The sequence below is a fragment of the Harmonia axyridis genome, chromosome 5 (assembly GCF_914767665.1).
Source record: "Harmonia axyridis chromosome 5, icHarAxyr1.1, whole genome shotgun sequence".
NCBI classification, from domain to species: domain Eukaryota; kingdom Metazoa; phylum Arthropoda; class Insecta; order Coleoptera; family Coccinellidae; genus Harmonia; species Harmonia axyridis.
Window position 1 is genome coordinate 14,309,165 of NC_059505.1, and position 18,170 is coordinate 14,327,334.

The 18,170-nt window shown below is 34.5% G+C and overlaps 1 protein-coding gene across 1 annotated transcript in view; it reads right to left on the minus strand.

Annotated features, from left to right (window-relative positions):
- Window positions 1–5,629: 5,629 nt before the first annotated feature.
- The window catches only part of LOC123680563 (elongation of very long chain fatty acids protein AAEL008004-like), a 66,932-nt gene continuing 54,391 nt past the window's right edge, over window positions 5,630–18,170 (minus strand). Inside the window, exons 4-8 of the mRNA XM_045618523.1 lie at window positions 13,708–13,788; window positions 13,597–13,653; window positions 11,210–11,452; window positions 10,327–10,506; window positions 5,630–6,453 (exon numbers count right to left, since the gene is read on the minus strand). Of these exons, the coding sequence (XP_045474479.1) occupies window positions 6,250–6,453; window positions 10,327–10,506; window positions 11,210–11,452; window positions 13,597–13,653; window positions 13,708–13,788 (765 nt within the window). The 3' untranslated portion in view covers window positions 5,630–6,249. The remainder of the gene's footprint in view (window positions 6,454–10,326; window positions 10,507–11,209; window positions 11,453–13,596; window positions 13,654–13,707; window positions 13,789–18,170) is intronic.

The following is an 18,170-nucleotide window of genomic DNA, read 5'->3' on the forward strand; positions in this document are numbered from 1 at the left end:
TATTTTTGAAGAACAAGTATGATCTATTCTTTATTTATTTTTATTTATTTACACAGATGAACTCTAACAGGTGTGAACACCCAAAAGAAGCACCCACTAATAATACAAAATAGACAATGCTAAAAATCAGAAATAAATGAAACAATGATCATGAACAATGTTTGGAACTACCCAAATATCCAGTCTTTTTGAAGAACTCAAACTACCCTCCGAAAATAAATCAACATTCAACACTATGCAGTTATGCACATAAGAATTTCATAGATCTAACATTCTCGATATTGGTTGGTTCTATAGGTGGTCAGGTAAAATACAGGAGGTCTCCTCAGATGTCTAACAAGAACATAAAAATCAATTTAATCTAGAATTTGAGGACGATAGATTTCATTCGACCGTATTTTATAGATAAAAATTAAATAATTCATTTTTCTTCTGTCCTTTGAGCTGATAATTCGAAAATGTCTCAAAAGAAAACAGTAGTTATCCGGATTTCCAGGTATCAGGTGAAATCCCATCCTATAACTTAGAAACCTAGGAAACTTAGCTTGTACCCTTTCCAACCTTTCGGTATATACATTATAATGAGGACACCAAACCGAAGAAGCAAAGTTGAGTTTGTTGTGAACAAAGGCATAGTACAGCGCTAAAATTTGCCTCACTATTTTTGAATTGACGGCATTGCCTCATAATCCACCCAAGAACTCTATCATTCGCGCACACCAAACCATTTATATGTTCATCGAAGATGAGCTTTGAATCCAGCACAATACTCAAATCCAGTATCAGTTTCGGGTACAAGGTACAAGGCGCATCCACCCGTTTTACTTTCCCAGTCCACTGACGCAGAGGAATGTGGAATATACAATGTGGACCAACGAAAACTTAAAACCTCGATTTTTCGGCTTTGAAATGAAAATGTGGAAAATCGCTCGTACCCATCAATTTGTACTGCTCTTCGCATCCCAGTAGCTGCAACCCCGTAAAAGGGGAGTACAATACCTAGATTTTGAAAAGGGGTGAAAGGTGTTGCGATACTTCATTTCAAAGATCTTATCCAGTACTATCTAATCCTGAAATTTCGCTTCTAAATTACCATCGATAAAAAATTACAGGTCAAAGAGTGAAAGATTACTTACTTTTGTGCTTACTTTACTGAATGCTGGAAATGTGCACCATTCACTTCCATGCAGTAATGTATGTTTTGCTGAAAACTTTGACGTACGTTACTCAAGATTTCTGGTGTAATTTGACGGCATTTATTGATGATCAGAGTTCTCAAATCATCAAGTGTCTCAAGCTGGGTAGCGTGAATCTTGTATTTCAGGTGACCTAAGAAAAAAAAACCAGTGGAGCCAGATCAGGTGATCTGGGTGGCCACTGAGATGGCCACTCAATATGCCCCCTTCTTCTAACCCAGGCATGAGGAAACTTCTCATCTAAGAACTGACGCATCGGTTGAACTAAATGAGGTGGTGCGCTATCTTGTTGGAAAATGATCGTTAAATGGTTTGCTGCATTCTCCAATTCTTGCAAGAGGGCTGGATAAATAAGGTTTTCCAATAGATGTAAATCAATTTGGCCAGTGAAATTAGCTGGTATGAAAAAAGGGCCGATTATGTGATTTCCATAAATACCCTTCATTGCTTCATTCTTGGGTGGTTGATTCGTCGGTTCTGTTTCATTTCGAGGTATGTGTGAAGATCATCCGATTTCATTGCTTCTTTTTCCTGTCCATTTGCAAGAGTAATCGGTTTATCTTGAATTCTTCCTCGCACTACGCTGAGAGTACGACACTTGTCCAATCCGCATTCCATACCTATATCTTTCGAAAAACTTTCCACTAGTTTGACAATAATTTCTAGGTGGTTCTTATTGCCTGTTATGAGTTTCGAATCATTCATGTACAGTGCATCCCATTTTGGGTGAGACAGCCAGGTTTCTCGCTTGTTATTTAAGATAGAGCCTTGCGGTTTTCACGTTCCTGTCCTACTTTTTCGTATTACTCAAGTTGGTCTAATCAGATTCTGCATAGCTGTTTCCGTTCAAAAGATACAGGGTGATTTTGGAAATTGATACTTTTCGGACCCCTTCTTTATCTCCGAAGTTATTAGAAATAATGCTGAGGTAAAAACTACGTCTAAACAGAACTCTGCGTAGAATCTAGTGGCGTACTCAATATTTTTTTTCGAGGTATGGTTTTGAATATTCAACACAAACTTATGTTTTTTTTTAATGGAACACCATGTGTATCATTACTTCGTTGAATTCGTTATTTTTTTCCCTTCAAAATGATATATGACACTATGTAAGTAGGATGTTCAGAAATGTTAAAAAAACACTAAAACATCAAATAATGATGATTTTTTGTTAATGGGCAATGGATTTCCCATAGAAAAGAAGAATCAATAATGATAACAATAATTTATAGCGATGACAGCTAGATCAGATTGGTTTTTTTCCTCCAATGCGTACTTGATAAAACAATGCTCCCAAATGCATAGTAGCCATAATAACAACAAGGATGTTTGTGTCATCAATGACCTACTACTTTTAAAAATCGAAAGTAATAATCCTCTTATTGAAACATAGAAAATTCATGGCCCATTCACAAAAACTTATCATTATTTGACGTTTTAGTGTTTTTTTTAACATTTCTGAACATCCTACCTACATAGTATCGTATATCATTTTGAAGGGAAAAAAATAACTAATTCAACGAAGTAATGATATATAGGGTGTTCCATTGAAAAAAATATAGGTTTGTGTTGAATCTTCAAAACCATACCCCGAAAAAAAATATTGAGTACGCCACTGGATTCTACGCAGAATTCTGATTCAGATGTAGTTTTCAGCTCAGCATTATTTCTAATAATGTCGGAGATAAAGGAGGAGTCCGAAAAGTATCAATTTCCAAAATCACCCTGTATCTTTTGAACGGAAACAGTTCTGATTAGACCAACTTGAGTTTCACGAAAAAGTAGGACAGGAACGTGAAAACCGCAAGGCTCTATCTTAAATAACAAACGAGAAACCTGGTTGTCTCACCCAAAATGGGATGCACTGTACAGCAAATGATTGTGGGTGGTAGTATTATTATTGCCTCTAATGTTGAAACCCTTTTCATCTCCGTGGAAAATTCCCCTCTAAATTGGAATCTGCATGGTTGTTATGTTTGCCGTAGAAAGCTCGATGTTCGTTTTCCAATTGCCCATTGCAAACTTCAGAAAATTTGTTATAATTGGATCGATCTTGTAAATTTCCAAAATTTTCATCAGCCAGCCTGCCAGCCATGTGGAAGTGGATCGAAAGACTTCTTATAATCAAAATATGTCATCAAAAGTTTTCTACCTTTCTTGAAGGCTTGATTGCATATGATCGGTGGAATTTATTACCAGCTGTTCTTTCGACCTAGTGCGTTCTTGGAATATCCTTTCTGCTGTGTAGTCATGATATTATTTATATCGCAATGTTTGGAGATACGAGATGCTGAACATGATGTGATGATTTTGTATATTGTTGGTTGACATGTAGGTCTGTATTTTGATGGATCCATAGTGTTTTGAAAATATTTCGGTATGAGGTAAGTGATACCTGTTGTCAAAAACGTTGGCATGTCCCTTGAATTGTGTATTATGTTATATATGGATTCTAGTCTAGTCCATCTGGGCCTGAAGATTTCCAGTTGTGAGTGCTCTTCAGTATTTCCTGTAGTTCTTCTGACTGGTCACATATGATTTTTTTTTCTACTCGCTCGGAAGTTACAAGGGGTCGGTGTTGACAGTTGATCGGTCCAAAAACTCTTTATATCTTCGGCGCTGCGAGAACTCCCCGATTCTGTTGACGTTTGTTCATTCAGCATCCTATAAAAATTTTTTTCGGAGTTTTCAAAAATCATATTGTCATGTTTTCGTTTATAGCTATCGTTGTATCTTCTCAGTCTAGTTTTGTTTGAGTGTGTCTAAAGTTTCTTGAGCACTTTCATTGTTAGCATCATAGTTTGCATGTCGCCTATGTCGATCCATAATTACATCCACTATGTTTTGTGGTTTTCTCGACGGAGAACCTTTTGCAAATTGTGTTAACCTTAATTTTGTCGGAGGCTATGTACTTATTATTAATTTATTGTATATGGAAAATTTTCCTAGTTACGATTGTCATGCTAAATCCATTTTGAACTTTCATCCTCGACTCATGAGGTCCTTCACTCCAGAATACAGTAATGATATTTCCTCTGTATAATCGAAATGGAGATGACGTTAGACAACCCGTCATGGTCTGGATCACTATAGATTGAGAAAGAGTGAAAGACGTGTTGCACACCCTACCTACAGATTTCTAGGAGCAAGTTTTCAATAGAAGTTGTGAACTCCTATAGTGGACTTTGATATAATCGAAAGTATTGACTAAAATCAAAATGAAACATTTTATTGGAAAACCCTTTATATATGGAGTGGTCCAGATTTTAGTTCAATAATTTTGGCATCGGAAAAAACAACTTTATTTATGAAAAAAGTTCATATATCTTAACACGCACCCAACATGCAAATTTTCAGCAAAAAATTGTGGGGCATCGCGGTGAATCACCCTGTATGCATTGTTTTAATTGTTAGGTATTGAAGTCTAGAAAATGTAGTGTTCTGAATCAGACAATAAGTTCCTGCCAAAATCATCCAGTGGCGTAGATACAGGGATGCGGTAATCTTTTTCCTATTGAAAATCTACGTCACTGTTTTTTTTTTTTTTTGAGAAAATAATTGCATATCTGAAATCATCAGAGTCTTACTCAGAAAGAGGTCTCTTGAATTTTTGCAGAATATACCGTTTTCAAGATAATCGAGTACAAACAAACACTATCCACAAAAATCTACAAAAATTAATTTTTCAAATTTCCCATTTAGTGATAAATGAAAGTACAAAAATTATTGCAGTTTATTATAACGCTTTCAGATGGAATCATCATTGATAATTATACTATGGAAATGTCAAAATCAAGTCTATCTAATCTCATAAAGTCTATCTAACTATCTATGGCTATCTATGGAGAAATTTGATAATGTTTGCTTTGCACTTTATCTCAAAAACTGTTTCGTTATGAAAATAACTGAGAGAGTCCTTTCTCTAGTAAAACCCTGTTGATTTCAGAAATGAATCAATTTTGTCGAAAAAAGACATTGGCGTTGTTTCTCAATAGGAAAAGGATCATCGAACCGCTATACCTACGCCACTGGACAATTTTGGCAAGAGACTTCAATACCTAAAAATCGAAGCAATGAATGTAATAATACTAGAAATATAAATGAAAAACTGTTTTCTTCCTTCATTTTTAACACCCTGTATGACGAAAACAAACTTGTTAGGATATATGTTTATACCAACTTTTTTTCCATTGAAAAAGATGTTCTATCTGACGCCAAAAGTTATTTAACTAAAATCTGAACCACCCTGTATGGTTTTCAACTACCTACCACACATGCGCAATAGTCGCATGAATTGCTCCATAGTTTTTAACGCCAAGTGAGTGCTATTGTCAATTTTTATTTAAGAATGCAATAGCTGTAGACATTTCTTACCTATATTTTTTCTTCGATATTATTATTTAGCTTGGAAAAGGTATGCACAAAAACGACGATTTTATATTTATAATTCAATTTATTGAGTCTTATTATAGGTACTAATTTAAATATAATATAAACTCTATATATACATAAGTCTAACACACTTAATCACCATTCCTAAATTTGAAGTTATTGTTTTGACCCCTGTTATATATACACTATTTGTGATGTCCGATTAATCAAATTTAATAGTTATTTTTTTGCGTCTTAATTTAAAATTTACTTGGGGTTCCAATTTTTGTGAGGTGAGTTATTTCTTAGTACAGAAAACATTAACAGAATAAGAAAAATAAAATTTCCAGTGGACAATTTTGTTGTATATCATTCTCTTTATAATGATAACAGCCATTATTTTTGCAGGAGAATTTTTCATTCGAACAGCAGTTCCCTGGGGGTAAAATACATTTAAATTATTCAGGGTCTGTTCGATTAGTTAGTGAAGCTTCATGCCGATGAAAACTATTACTGTTCTATCAAATAATTCTTTGGCTTCTAATTCTCTCATTGCATTAGTTCAAGTCTTCGACCATGATATAACTCAAAGCCGAAGAGGCTTTATAACGTCGCTAAATTGATAAAAACAAATAGCAAACACACATGTGGGAATGGAGTATTGAACAATTTTCGATAAGAACTATGAATCTGCGGTGGTGATAGTATTTATAAACGCCCTATTTCTGAGAGTATTATCATCAGAAGTTTTGTAACCCTTTTTGATTTTCTTTAAGCTCTCATCATCGTCATAGAGTGATGTTTGGGTGGCGAAGCAAATTCCTATATTGTAATTTCTCTCATCATCTTCGTGTAACTCTTCATAATCGTCGTCCACCATTTTATCCTGCAAGCAATGAATAAGGTTGTCAATTGAAAAGAGAATAAATATTTCATATTTAAACTTCACACTAAACAATAATCATGTAGTCAGTAGTGCAATAATATTATACTGACTGACAAAGAAACTGCAACACCCAGAAGGAGCTGTTTTAATTTTTTTTTAATTTTTTTTTTTGGTGAAACATAGACACAATAGCAAGGAGTAAATGATTGAATTAGGAGAAAAAATCGTGAAGGTTTTTTCATGTAAGCAATTTTTGTTACTTGAATATTGTAGTCGTTTTTCGCAAGTTTTTTAAATTTTACAATAAACTAGCTGTTCGAAGAGATCCAAAGTCGATGTTCAGTTGTTGTTAAAATGCCTAGAGCAAGTGTACGCGGAATTTATCGCTAGCTAACTGAATATGAAAGAGGTCGAATATTTGTTCTACGCGAGGCGGGATTGTCATTTCGAGAAATCGCTAACCGTACGAACAGAAATCCAACTACTATTATTATATGTTGTCAAGTGTGGTTTGATAATGCCCAAAATCGAAGAAGAGTAGGCACCGGACGTCGAAGGGGAACAAATGAAGTTCATGATCGACGTCTAAGACTTATGGCCATCACAGACCGATTTGCGACAACCCACTCTTTGGCTGATTAGTGGTTAGGAGAACAAGACCATCCTGTAACTGTCCGAACGGTTTACCGACGGATAAGGTCTTTTGGACTGCAGCATTATCGACCACATCTTTTGTTACATTTAACGGTTGAGCATCGCCGGAAACGATGACAGTGGTGCAGAGAACGTCAACATAGGAATGTGGAATGGCAACAGGTCGTCTTGTCTGATGAATCTCGATTCTCCTTGGGTGCACATGATGGCTGAAGAAGGGTTAGACGACGTCGGGGAGAAAGACCTGAACCTAAGTTTGATGTTGAGCGTCATGTACACCGGACAGTAGGCGTTATGGAATGGGGTGCTATTGCTCATGCAAGTAGGTCACCTTTAGTCTTTATTCGAGGTAACAAAACAGCGCTGCGTTACCTTCAAGAAATAGTGGAGCCATGTGTTCTCTCTCACCTCAAACTGCTCGAGAATCCAATATTTCAGCAAGGAAATGCCCGACCTCATGTTGCCAGAGTTAGTTAAATTTTTTCGAAGCGACCCATGTGAATATTTTGCCATGGCCGCCCAGATCCCCCGATCTTTCGTCCACAGAGCATGTTTGGGACATCATGGGTAGAAGGCTTGGAAATTTACCCCAGCACCCACGGACTTTGGTGGCTCTGAGACATGAAGATAGGTAGCTTGGGATAGTATCTCTCCAGAAGATAAAGACCATCTATTGCATCAATGCCGAGACGTGTTGGGTAGTATATAGATAATCGCGGTGGACAAACATATTATTAACAAATTTATTAAAAAAAATTGTAAGCCTATCGTTTTTTTTTAATTTCAATCATTTACTCCTTGCTATACTATCTATGTTTTACCAAAAAAAATTAAATTTAAACAGCTCCATTTAATTGCCAGGAAGAATTGGCAAAGCCTTTGCCTCTGTATTGATTGTTATGTTTCAATAATCTGCAATATGACAGTCCGCCAATTTTTAACCTACGGTACGAATTAGATTTGTGCACATGTTTCATGTATCTCGTATTTGTTTTCTTGAGTTTACGTTAGAACTGAATCCATTTTAATGGTCTTGCTGTTTTATAAACAACTAAGTTAGATGTAAGTAACTAATTTCTCAAAAGGTTGGTGTCATCGGCTTTTTCAAGTTTTAACATTGTTTTTAATAGTAATTCAGTTTGTTTCACATGAGATAATTTTCAGCATTCTGATGAAGGAGCCAATTGTTAGCACCTAAATATAGATGTACATAATCTATAGTTGTTTGAATTGGATGGCCTTATTTCAAGACGAGTACTCAATGAAAGCTTGTTAATATTATCATTATTGGTTTTGAAAAACTGATAATAGATAATTAATGGTCTCTATTGAAATGCATCTTGATTTTATGGAAATTAATGTGTGCTTTAGCGATGATCAACTATTCCACTATTGTTTGTAGGTATCAAAAGCTAAACGCCCATTTGTGATATAAGTATCACATATATGCACAACGAACAATTTCGAATTCCTCAAAAACTCGACGGCGGAACAGACGGAATCGGACGCCAGAGCAGAATATTGGAAGAATAAGATCATCAATGTTGAACTTTCAAGTAGACTGCAAGTAGACGACAATTTTGAAGAAGTAAACTTGGCAATATTCTACTTGATGTAGTAAGATGTCAATAGTCCCAGAGGAAGACACAGAAGATTGCGATTGGATGATATAGAAAAAACCACAAAAATTTCACAAGGACTGTGTTTTAGGATGTGAAACAAAGGACCGCTATATATATATATATATATATATATATATATATATATATATATATATATATATATATATAAGCTGCTTGCGGCTGGTTTCCCACTGCTTGCAAGATGCCATCTCCAAAATTCAATCATAGTTTGCTCGAAGGAGAATCGAAGTGAACCCTGGAAAGAGCGAGGCGATTATCTTCAGCCAGATGAAGAAAGATACCCAGGTACACACGGGCCCATCGTAATGTTCAGTGGGAGAATTGAAGAATAAAACGAGGTCCAGTATCTCGAAGTGATATTTGATAAGGAGCTCACTTGAAAACAACACGTTACATCATCTGTGTCGAAGAGAAAGACAAACAACGACGTCATCGTAACAAACACTTCTCTGCAAAATCAACAAAATGCCTAAAGCTTCTTCCCTATAAGTCTATTATTTGTCCGATAAAGACTTACGCCTGCCAACCTTCTGGATACGCCCCAAAGTTTCATCTGCAGAAATTTCAATTTGTGCAGAATACTATCCTGAGACAAGATGTAAATGTACCATGGTTCTTCAGCAACGTACGGTCACATGAAGATCTGCAAATACCATTTCTATATGACCATTTAATAGAACTAAGTGGGTAGAACTTCAACAAAGCGAAATATCACGCAAACCACCTTATAAGGAAGACCTAAAAATATGGCGAAAAAGCCCCGAGGAAACACAAGAAACCAATGTTGGCATTTGCTCAGGCAGTGCGTGTTAAGCCAAATATCGAATGCCACAGAAACTGTGTAATTAGTAGTTACACAAATACTTCTTAATAGCATATTGCCACCTGCTAACGTAGAACTCATTATTTCACCAGAGGTGAATAACACTGAGATGAAGCAGGCTAACGGCCTGAATGCAAAAAACATTGAAGTTCAAAGTTTGAAGTTGAAATAGAAAAACTGATGAAGATGAACTCACAGATAAAGCTGAATTCAAAACACTGCAGTTGTATCATGTTCAATCACAATCATTGACCCCTTAAGGCGACGAATAAAAGGTAAGTTGGCACCCCCTGGCAATAATATCCATAAAATTTGTCGACAAAAGTGGCGTACATCAAAAAGTACCACAGATAAATGATGACAAGAGGGGTATTCCGAAATCAGGATTTCATGGAGATTGTAGGATAAAAAAAGTGGACATTCTCATTTAAAAAAACAGGATGGTATCGTGTTTCACCACTTTCGGACCAGCCTGTAGAGTTAGAAATAATTTGAGCTAATACTGTGAGTACTATCAATTCCGTCAAAATATGAATCATTCTCCTTGCCCAAAACTACCAAGAGTTATCGACCGATCGAGCAATTATAACTCACCCTGTATAACAGAAATAAAGTAAGCATTAATGTGACAATTATGCCCTTGGAGTCCACATATATCTATGAACAGTTATGTGGTATTCAAGAGGGCATGAATGACGATGACTCAGAAGCTCCTGACTTTACGTAAATGCATTCCTCATTGTATAAACCTACCTCAACTTTCACTTTTTGTTTCTTCTTTTCATCATCTTTATAGGTTTCTTTGTAGAACTTGGAGAAGAGTACGTAAAACATAACAGCATGTCCTCCGATCCACCACACGAAAGCTTTAGGATAATCACATTCTATAAAGACCAATTGGAAGGCGTGGATAATGACTAGTACGAATTGGACCTGGAAAACATAAATGAATGTTATGGATTTAGGACAGAATCACAATTATAATTCAATCAATTTCAAAAAGAATTTACCATTCAAATAACGAATAGTTCGTCTGTTGTTAATATATAAAATTATTTCACGGCATTCAGACCATTTTTCAATTCTGGAAAAAGTACCCCCTCGAGCGGAACTCGAACCCGCAACTTCCGAATAACTAGTCCGATGTCCAAACCACTAAGCCACCGAGGAAGATTCTCCGCAACGAGGAACCACTAATCTTCCTAGTGTTGGTATACCTTACGAACTATATATATAATTCGCAAGGGTTGAGGAATGTTGAAATTCTTTGGAAAGAACATAATATCGTCAGTGATAATCGCGACTCTATCAACCTTTGCTCTCGCATCGTCGACATTATAGCGACTTCAGCTTGATTCAGCTTCCTCGGTAGATTTGTGGTTTGTGCATCGGACTAGTTATTTGGAGGTTGCGGGTTCGAGTCCCATTCGAGGGGGTATTTTTTCCAGAATTGAAAAATTTTCTGCTTGCCGTGAAATTAATTTCATATAATGAATAATGTGTGAAGTCTGTAAAGGGTGGGCATATTTCGATGTTTTAGTATCGAGTATTAGATTTTGTCTACCTCCTCTGGTTTAAAAGGAGAAGTGCTGAAATATCTAAATTTGCCTATCCTGTATAGTGTAAAAGGACTTACCATTTGGATAGAAGTGAGGTACCGTTTCCACCAAAGATATTTTTGGTACTGGGGACCTAAAGCAGCTAAAAGGTAATAGCTGTACATGATGATATGGACGAAGGTGTTGAGGAACCCAAAGAATGAGGAATGACCACCAGGAGTGAATTTAACTCCGAACCACACTGATACTGGCATTACTCCATGATGTATTATATGGAGAGTAGATATTTGGCGGTTCTTTTTCCGAAGAACAAAGAATATCTGAAAAAAGAGTAAGTTGTAATATTTCAGTCAAACATGCATTATTTTTCTGTAGTTATTTCCCCTCATTGTAATATGGATCAAAATTAGGCAATTTTATTGAAATAACTGAATAAAGCTCAAGACCAGTCTAATAGCGATCAAATTTTTGTTCGGGCTCCATATTCGTTTTCATTTTGTCATCAGTTATTCTCATAATCTTTACTGAATTCCACTTTCGGTTAAATACGTAACCTCTCAAATACCTATTATCATCAGTACCGAGCAGATTTTATCCACTTCAAGAAAGAGCCAAATAAACCAAAATACGAAATTGAGAATGATATCTAAAGTCTATTGCAAAATCTCAACATATGCATCGGCAGCATTGTTCTACGCAGCCAAAAGCCAAATCACGGCTAAAAACTACAGTAAATATGAAATGGTTAAGATTTTAGGGGTTACTGTCATCACCCTCACAGGGATGATTAAAATTGATTTTGCAATCAACCGTGTAATATGTCACCTACGAACAAAATCTCTTTTTGCATTTTATTACATGGGATGGATTTTATATGGGGGCAGAGATATTAAGGAAGGTACATCATTTTCAAATTAATACATTGTATATTTTTTGAATTAAAACCACAATTTTTAATATTCCCTTCTGAAGATAGTGCTCGTATGATCAACATAACAACCTCATTCTCATTTCGTTTGTTGTTTTTTTATTCAAGAATCTTTGGATTTGGAATATTCTCCGAAATAGAGGGAATGTAATAAAACCAGTCTGTTTTTCGTTTTCAGATTGCACTTTGCATTAATATTACTACACCTTTTCCAATTGTAGTACAGAAAATCAAAGTTCAATTTCAGATAAGGAAACATGTATTTCAGAATAGAAAAGTGTAATTCAGAAAAGAAAAATTGTATTTCAGAAAAGTTAATTTAATTTCAGGAAAATGAAATTGAAAATCAGATAAGGAATTTGGAATTCAGGAGATCAAAGTTGTAATTCAGAATAGTGAATTGAATTTCAGACTAAGCAAATTGTATTTCAAAAAAGGGAAATTGTATTTCAGACGTTATCAATTCAATTTCATATAATGTAATGAATAATTCAGAACAGTACCGAATGTGATGTACCAGTACAATATACAACACAGGTAATACATAGATATGACCACCGGGGCATTGTGGTATTGGAGGGAACGAAAAAGCCGATTAATTTGCAAAAAGAGCATAAAAGTAAACACATGGTGGTCTTGGTCCTTTCTGTGGTTCTGGAAGAGTTCAAAGAGTTGAACAATAGAATAACTCTCTGGGAGAACACTCCTGATCTTGCTAAGGCAAAGAAATGTGTGGTGCTTTCCCCGACCTATAACAGGAAGCTCTTGAAGCTACCACGAGCTGAACTTCGGGTGATAGTGGACTGCTGAGAGGACACTGTCGGTGCAAATACCCTTTGTACCGCATACGATAGTCAGCACATGAGATTTCCAGGCTTTGTGGAAAGGAAGAAACAAAAGGCGAACACATAATGTGTAAATGTTCGGGATTGACTGACCTAAGATCCAGTCATATTGAAAAGTCAGTACTGGATACTCACGGAGTAACAAGCAAGGATTCTAAAGATGTCGTCAACTTTGTTTACAGTATCTACGACCTACTTGGGTTTGTATGAATAGCTTGGGTTAAGAAAAAAATATAAATTTGGACGCAGTTCATTTGTGAATTTCAAATTATCAAATCTGAATTCCAATTTTTATTTTCTGAAATCAATTTTTCGTTTTCTGAATCATGTATTGCTATTCATGAATACAATTTACCGTTTCTGAATTACATATTGCTATTCTGAAATACATATTACTCAATTAGGTACGATTTTCATCTTTTGAAATTCAATTTGCTTTTCTGAATTACATTTTACACTTTCTGATTTACAACTGGAAAAAGTGTAGTATTTGTATGTATCTATAGTTTGCTTCTAATCATTCCAAGCATATTCTACTTAACTACAGAAATTTTGTATTGTTGGGATTGTTTTATGGATATTATGTAAAAACGTCAATAGGGGAATTATAATGTATGTCCTCGAAAATTATTACAGGAGAGATAAGGAAACCAGGGCACAATTCTGAATAAAGTTTAAATTGTCAACTTACCGTATCGAAAAATTCAGAGAATTTCGACATATAATACCACCAACATCCTCGTGCCATCTGAAAACAAGCAATTTTAATAAAAAATGTTTATGTTATTTCAAAACTACTTACTCTCAGCGCTAGTGGATCATTCGAATAATCGACAGTTTGACATCTAAAACTATAGTGGTTCATCCATCCTGCCACACAGCTCTATGAAAAAAAGAAAAAGTGTCAGAAGCAAGCTCTATATAACTAAACAGTTAATTGATCTTTATTTTGATTTATTATGAGTTGAAAACAAAATGGATATTCCCGAAAAGAATAACAAACAAACAAAATATAGTAATGTACGGATAATCCGAAGTACCCTATAATCCGAACGGCCCAATTGGTAAAATGATATGTTAAATCCGAACAGCCAACAATCCGAACGGAAGAATGAAATGCAGAAAATTTGATTCCTTTGAAAGTATCAGGAGAAGAAATAGATCAAGGTTTTGATTCAGTGGAACAAAGTAAATCGTACTACGATCCAATAGATGAAACAGAAAATCAAAACTGGACACGAGGTGATGACAAAAAAAAATTGAGACTCAGAAGATGATGAGATAATTGCTGAAGACACTCAGGAAAATGAAAGCTCTGACAAGGAAGATGAACTGTTCAGGAAGTGTCCACTAAAGAGGCGATCATATCATTCAATTCATGTCTATGATGGGCAGAAATATATATTTTTATATAAAGTTCAGCATTTTTTTATGAAAATGAGTTTGGACGTACTAAAAATGATTCTATAATCGGAACTACGTTCGGATTGGATGGAGGACTCGTATCAAAAGGTTTCAATCGCCCGAGTGTCTTCGTTTGGGATATACAGGTTGATGTGCAGCGTATGAGTGAAATTTCACAGTTCAATAACTCTCCAACTAATCGACCGAATAATTTCAAATTTTGAAGTTTTGTCACTCTTTTCTATCCTCTTCTTCAATATTTCTGAAATCGAGTAAACCAGATCCGGACTAGGAAAATATCAGACTTTTCCTATTTTCGTGAATATTGGATCACTCTGTACGTGAACACTATGATTTTTTCCGTTTTCGTAACCACAAAGAATTAATTCGAAATAAAAATGCTAGAAAACATTCCAATGAAAATATTGTGGTTGCAACATAATGGAGCGAATTCGCACTAACCAAAAAAAGTGCGCGAATATTGGACTGAGACTTTTGAAAACAGATGATTGGCATAGTGGAAATGTGGTTTGGCCTCCTCGATCTCTTTATCTGACACGCTTGGATCATTTATTATGGAAAGGTCTATGCGGTACAGTAGGGAGCAGTTGCTACAAAGATTTATTGATGTTTGCGATATTATTAAATCTCAACCGAATACGACAGCGAGATCTGTGGAACAACTATTTCAACATGTTCAAAAATGTATTGAAATGAAGGGATACTATTTTGAACAATTCCGGCTGAACTGAAAATATTTTAAATATTTTGTTTTTGATTCATTGTTGTCAAGTTCAAATATTTTCAATTGATTTGCTGTTTATGTTCTATTCTTTATCCAGTTTGTGGATTAAAAGTTTTCTTAAATGATTTGAGAAAAATTTAAGGCATTGGTAAAGGGTGAAAAAAGTGCAATTTTCGAAATAATCCAACTGATAAATTCAAGATATCTTGAACTATTGAATTTCTTTCATGAGGAAATGTGTATTTACCACCCTGTATGACGGAGCCAAGCGAAGAGTTATAATTTTTTTTATAAATCAATTCTTTGTGGTTACAAAAACAAACAAAAAAAATCATGATATCAATCTACAGGGTGATCGAATATTCACGAAAATAGAAAAAGTCTGAAATTTTCCTATTCCGGATCTGAATTATTCGATTTCAGAAATATTGAAGGAAGGAGATAGTAAAGTGTGACAAAACTTCAAAAATTGAAAATATTTGTTCGATTAGTTGAAGAGTTATTGAACTAAAAAAAATTTCACTCATAAGCAAATGTTTATTGTTAACCTGTATGACCGTGCCAAGCAAAGATTTAGAATTTTCATTATGAATTAATTCTTTGTGGTTACGAAAACGAAAAAAATTCATAATGTTCTCGTACAGAGTGATCCAATATTCACGAAAATAGGAAAAGTCTGTTATTTTCCTAGTCCGGATCTGATTTACTCGATTTCAGAAATATTGAAGGAAGAGGATAGTAAAGGATGACAAAACTTCAAAATTTGAAATTATTCGGTCGATTAGTTGAAGAGTTATTGAACTGTGAAATTTCACCCTGTATATCCCAAACGAAGGCAATTGAAACCTTTTGATACGAATCCTCTATGATGACCTTCATTCATGGTATCGGTTTGTCGTATTCTTACCGGGACATCCTGTATAAGTAGATAGTTAATTTCTCTTTATTTTGATGTATCATAAGTTGAAAACAAAATGGATATTTCGAAAAAATAACAAACTAAATATATTCTTCTTTTTATTGGAATAATTGAAGAAATACGTCGAAGAATGAATCATTTCCAATGAATAATTCATGGAATTGTTCAGGAAGAAAAACACTGCAAATTTTCTCTAAGGTTCATTATTTATTTATATCTCACATCATAAATATGCAAATTTAAAAAAAAATGTATTTATAAAATAAAAACAATATATTTCCTCCGGACTCGAACGTGCATCCGTGCAACGTCGAAGAAGGACTCATAACTGTATTTTATTTCATTATTAAATGTTGAAAAGAAAAAAATATAAATCATTTTTTTTATATGATGCGATAATGCAATCGATTTTTGTATCAATTGTCATGTTAATAATTTTAATAGTTTTCGAAGAATGTTTCGAAGCAGACGAACAGTTTTTTTCAGAATCTTTCAGATTCTGCATATTCCAAAACATATATTGTGAAAATTTCAGAGAGAGTTGAAATTTTGTGTCCGCAAACGAGGTATTTCAGATCAATGTGACGAAGTTTTATTGTTCTATATCAAGTGATAGAAAGCTAGCTAACATTTTACTATCAAATTCCAATTTAGAATCATTAATTTTGCAGCAGTCTGAAATAATATGTATTTTATTTTGCATATTTTGCAATTTGTAATGAGAAAATTGATTATAAATTTTATTATACAAATTAAAAACGCGACAAATTGCGTTGGACGTGTTCAAGGCATTTCCTTGATCAGGGGTGGATCCATAATCAAGGAGTTTTTGTCGAATTTTTTTATGGAATTTACATCATGCAACCTTCAAAATGGTGTGTTTTGTAAAAAACGATGAAGAATAATTTTATTTTCTGAAATAATTAAATATTCTGATGTTGACTTTGAATTATCTCTAATCGCTTTCTTTTGCTAATATAATATTATTATGGTTGGGCGAGGCTTAAACTTGAAAACCATTTGAAATAGAAAAAAATATTTAATTGAAGAATGTGGCTCTTAGTAATAATGAAGTTTGTACTGAAACCCTCAGGAAAAGAAAGGAAATAGAAGGAAACAACAATTTTTTTTCTGAAATTTCAACAGCCTCTGTCTTTTCACCTGAGCCGGGTCTGGAAAAATGGTAAATAGAAAAGTAATTCATTCGATGAGAGAAATATATGGTAGAAATGTACAACTCCAAGACTCAACCTGTCTATTGACTTAAAATTCAAACCTGGTCGAATCTTTTGTCTTTGTCATTTAGTTGACACCTTATATTATAAAAATCACGAGTATAATGAAAACTTTATTTTTACTGCAGTCTCAGTTTTATTATTTTCATTGAATTTTTAAAATTTCAGTTTATTATTTTCAATTAAAAAAATTAATTAAATATTAATTTCTAGTTTTAGCTTTGGACTGTATAAAATCCAGGTTTGGAATCTGGACTATTTGCAAAAAATTTGTTAAAAATCGTTCATCCACCTTGCACGAGATTGTGATCCATGGATTTTCAAGGCAAAAAATGAAGGAATTAAATTCATATTTACAGAAATTGAGTTCGCAGAATTATGAAAATTTGAATGTGATCCCATAATTGAATTGAATGAAAAAATTTTCACCACAAGAGTCTAGTTCAATTAGTTTTGGAGTTCTGAATTGTACAATAAAACTGACAGAAAATGGTGCTTATATCAACAATATTACAATCTCTTTATTCAAATCTCATGACTTATTGCGTCTCGAGCTAATACTTAGTCTCGCTGATATGGGTTAGATTCCGAAGAGGTAGAATACCAACTTCAAGTTCCTCTTCCCGATGTTCATTAAGTAAAGAAAGAGAAAGGGGACAACGTCAACATTGGAAAACAGACGATAGAATGGAAAAAGGAAGCAAAATATCTGGGAGTATTACTAGATCAAAAAATGAATTTTAACAAACATAGAAGAAAACAGAAAAAAGGCAAGGCAATTGCACGGGAAAGTAAACCCGTTGCTCAACCCTAAAAGTCACCTTTCTCTAGAAAACAAGCTGAAGATAATAAAATAGTGCTAACCTTGCACCATGATTTTCATAATTTGGATTTTCAGATGGTATTCCGATGCGTCTGTGTTACACAATGTGTGCCGTGGCATCTGTTGTGATCGGCTTATA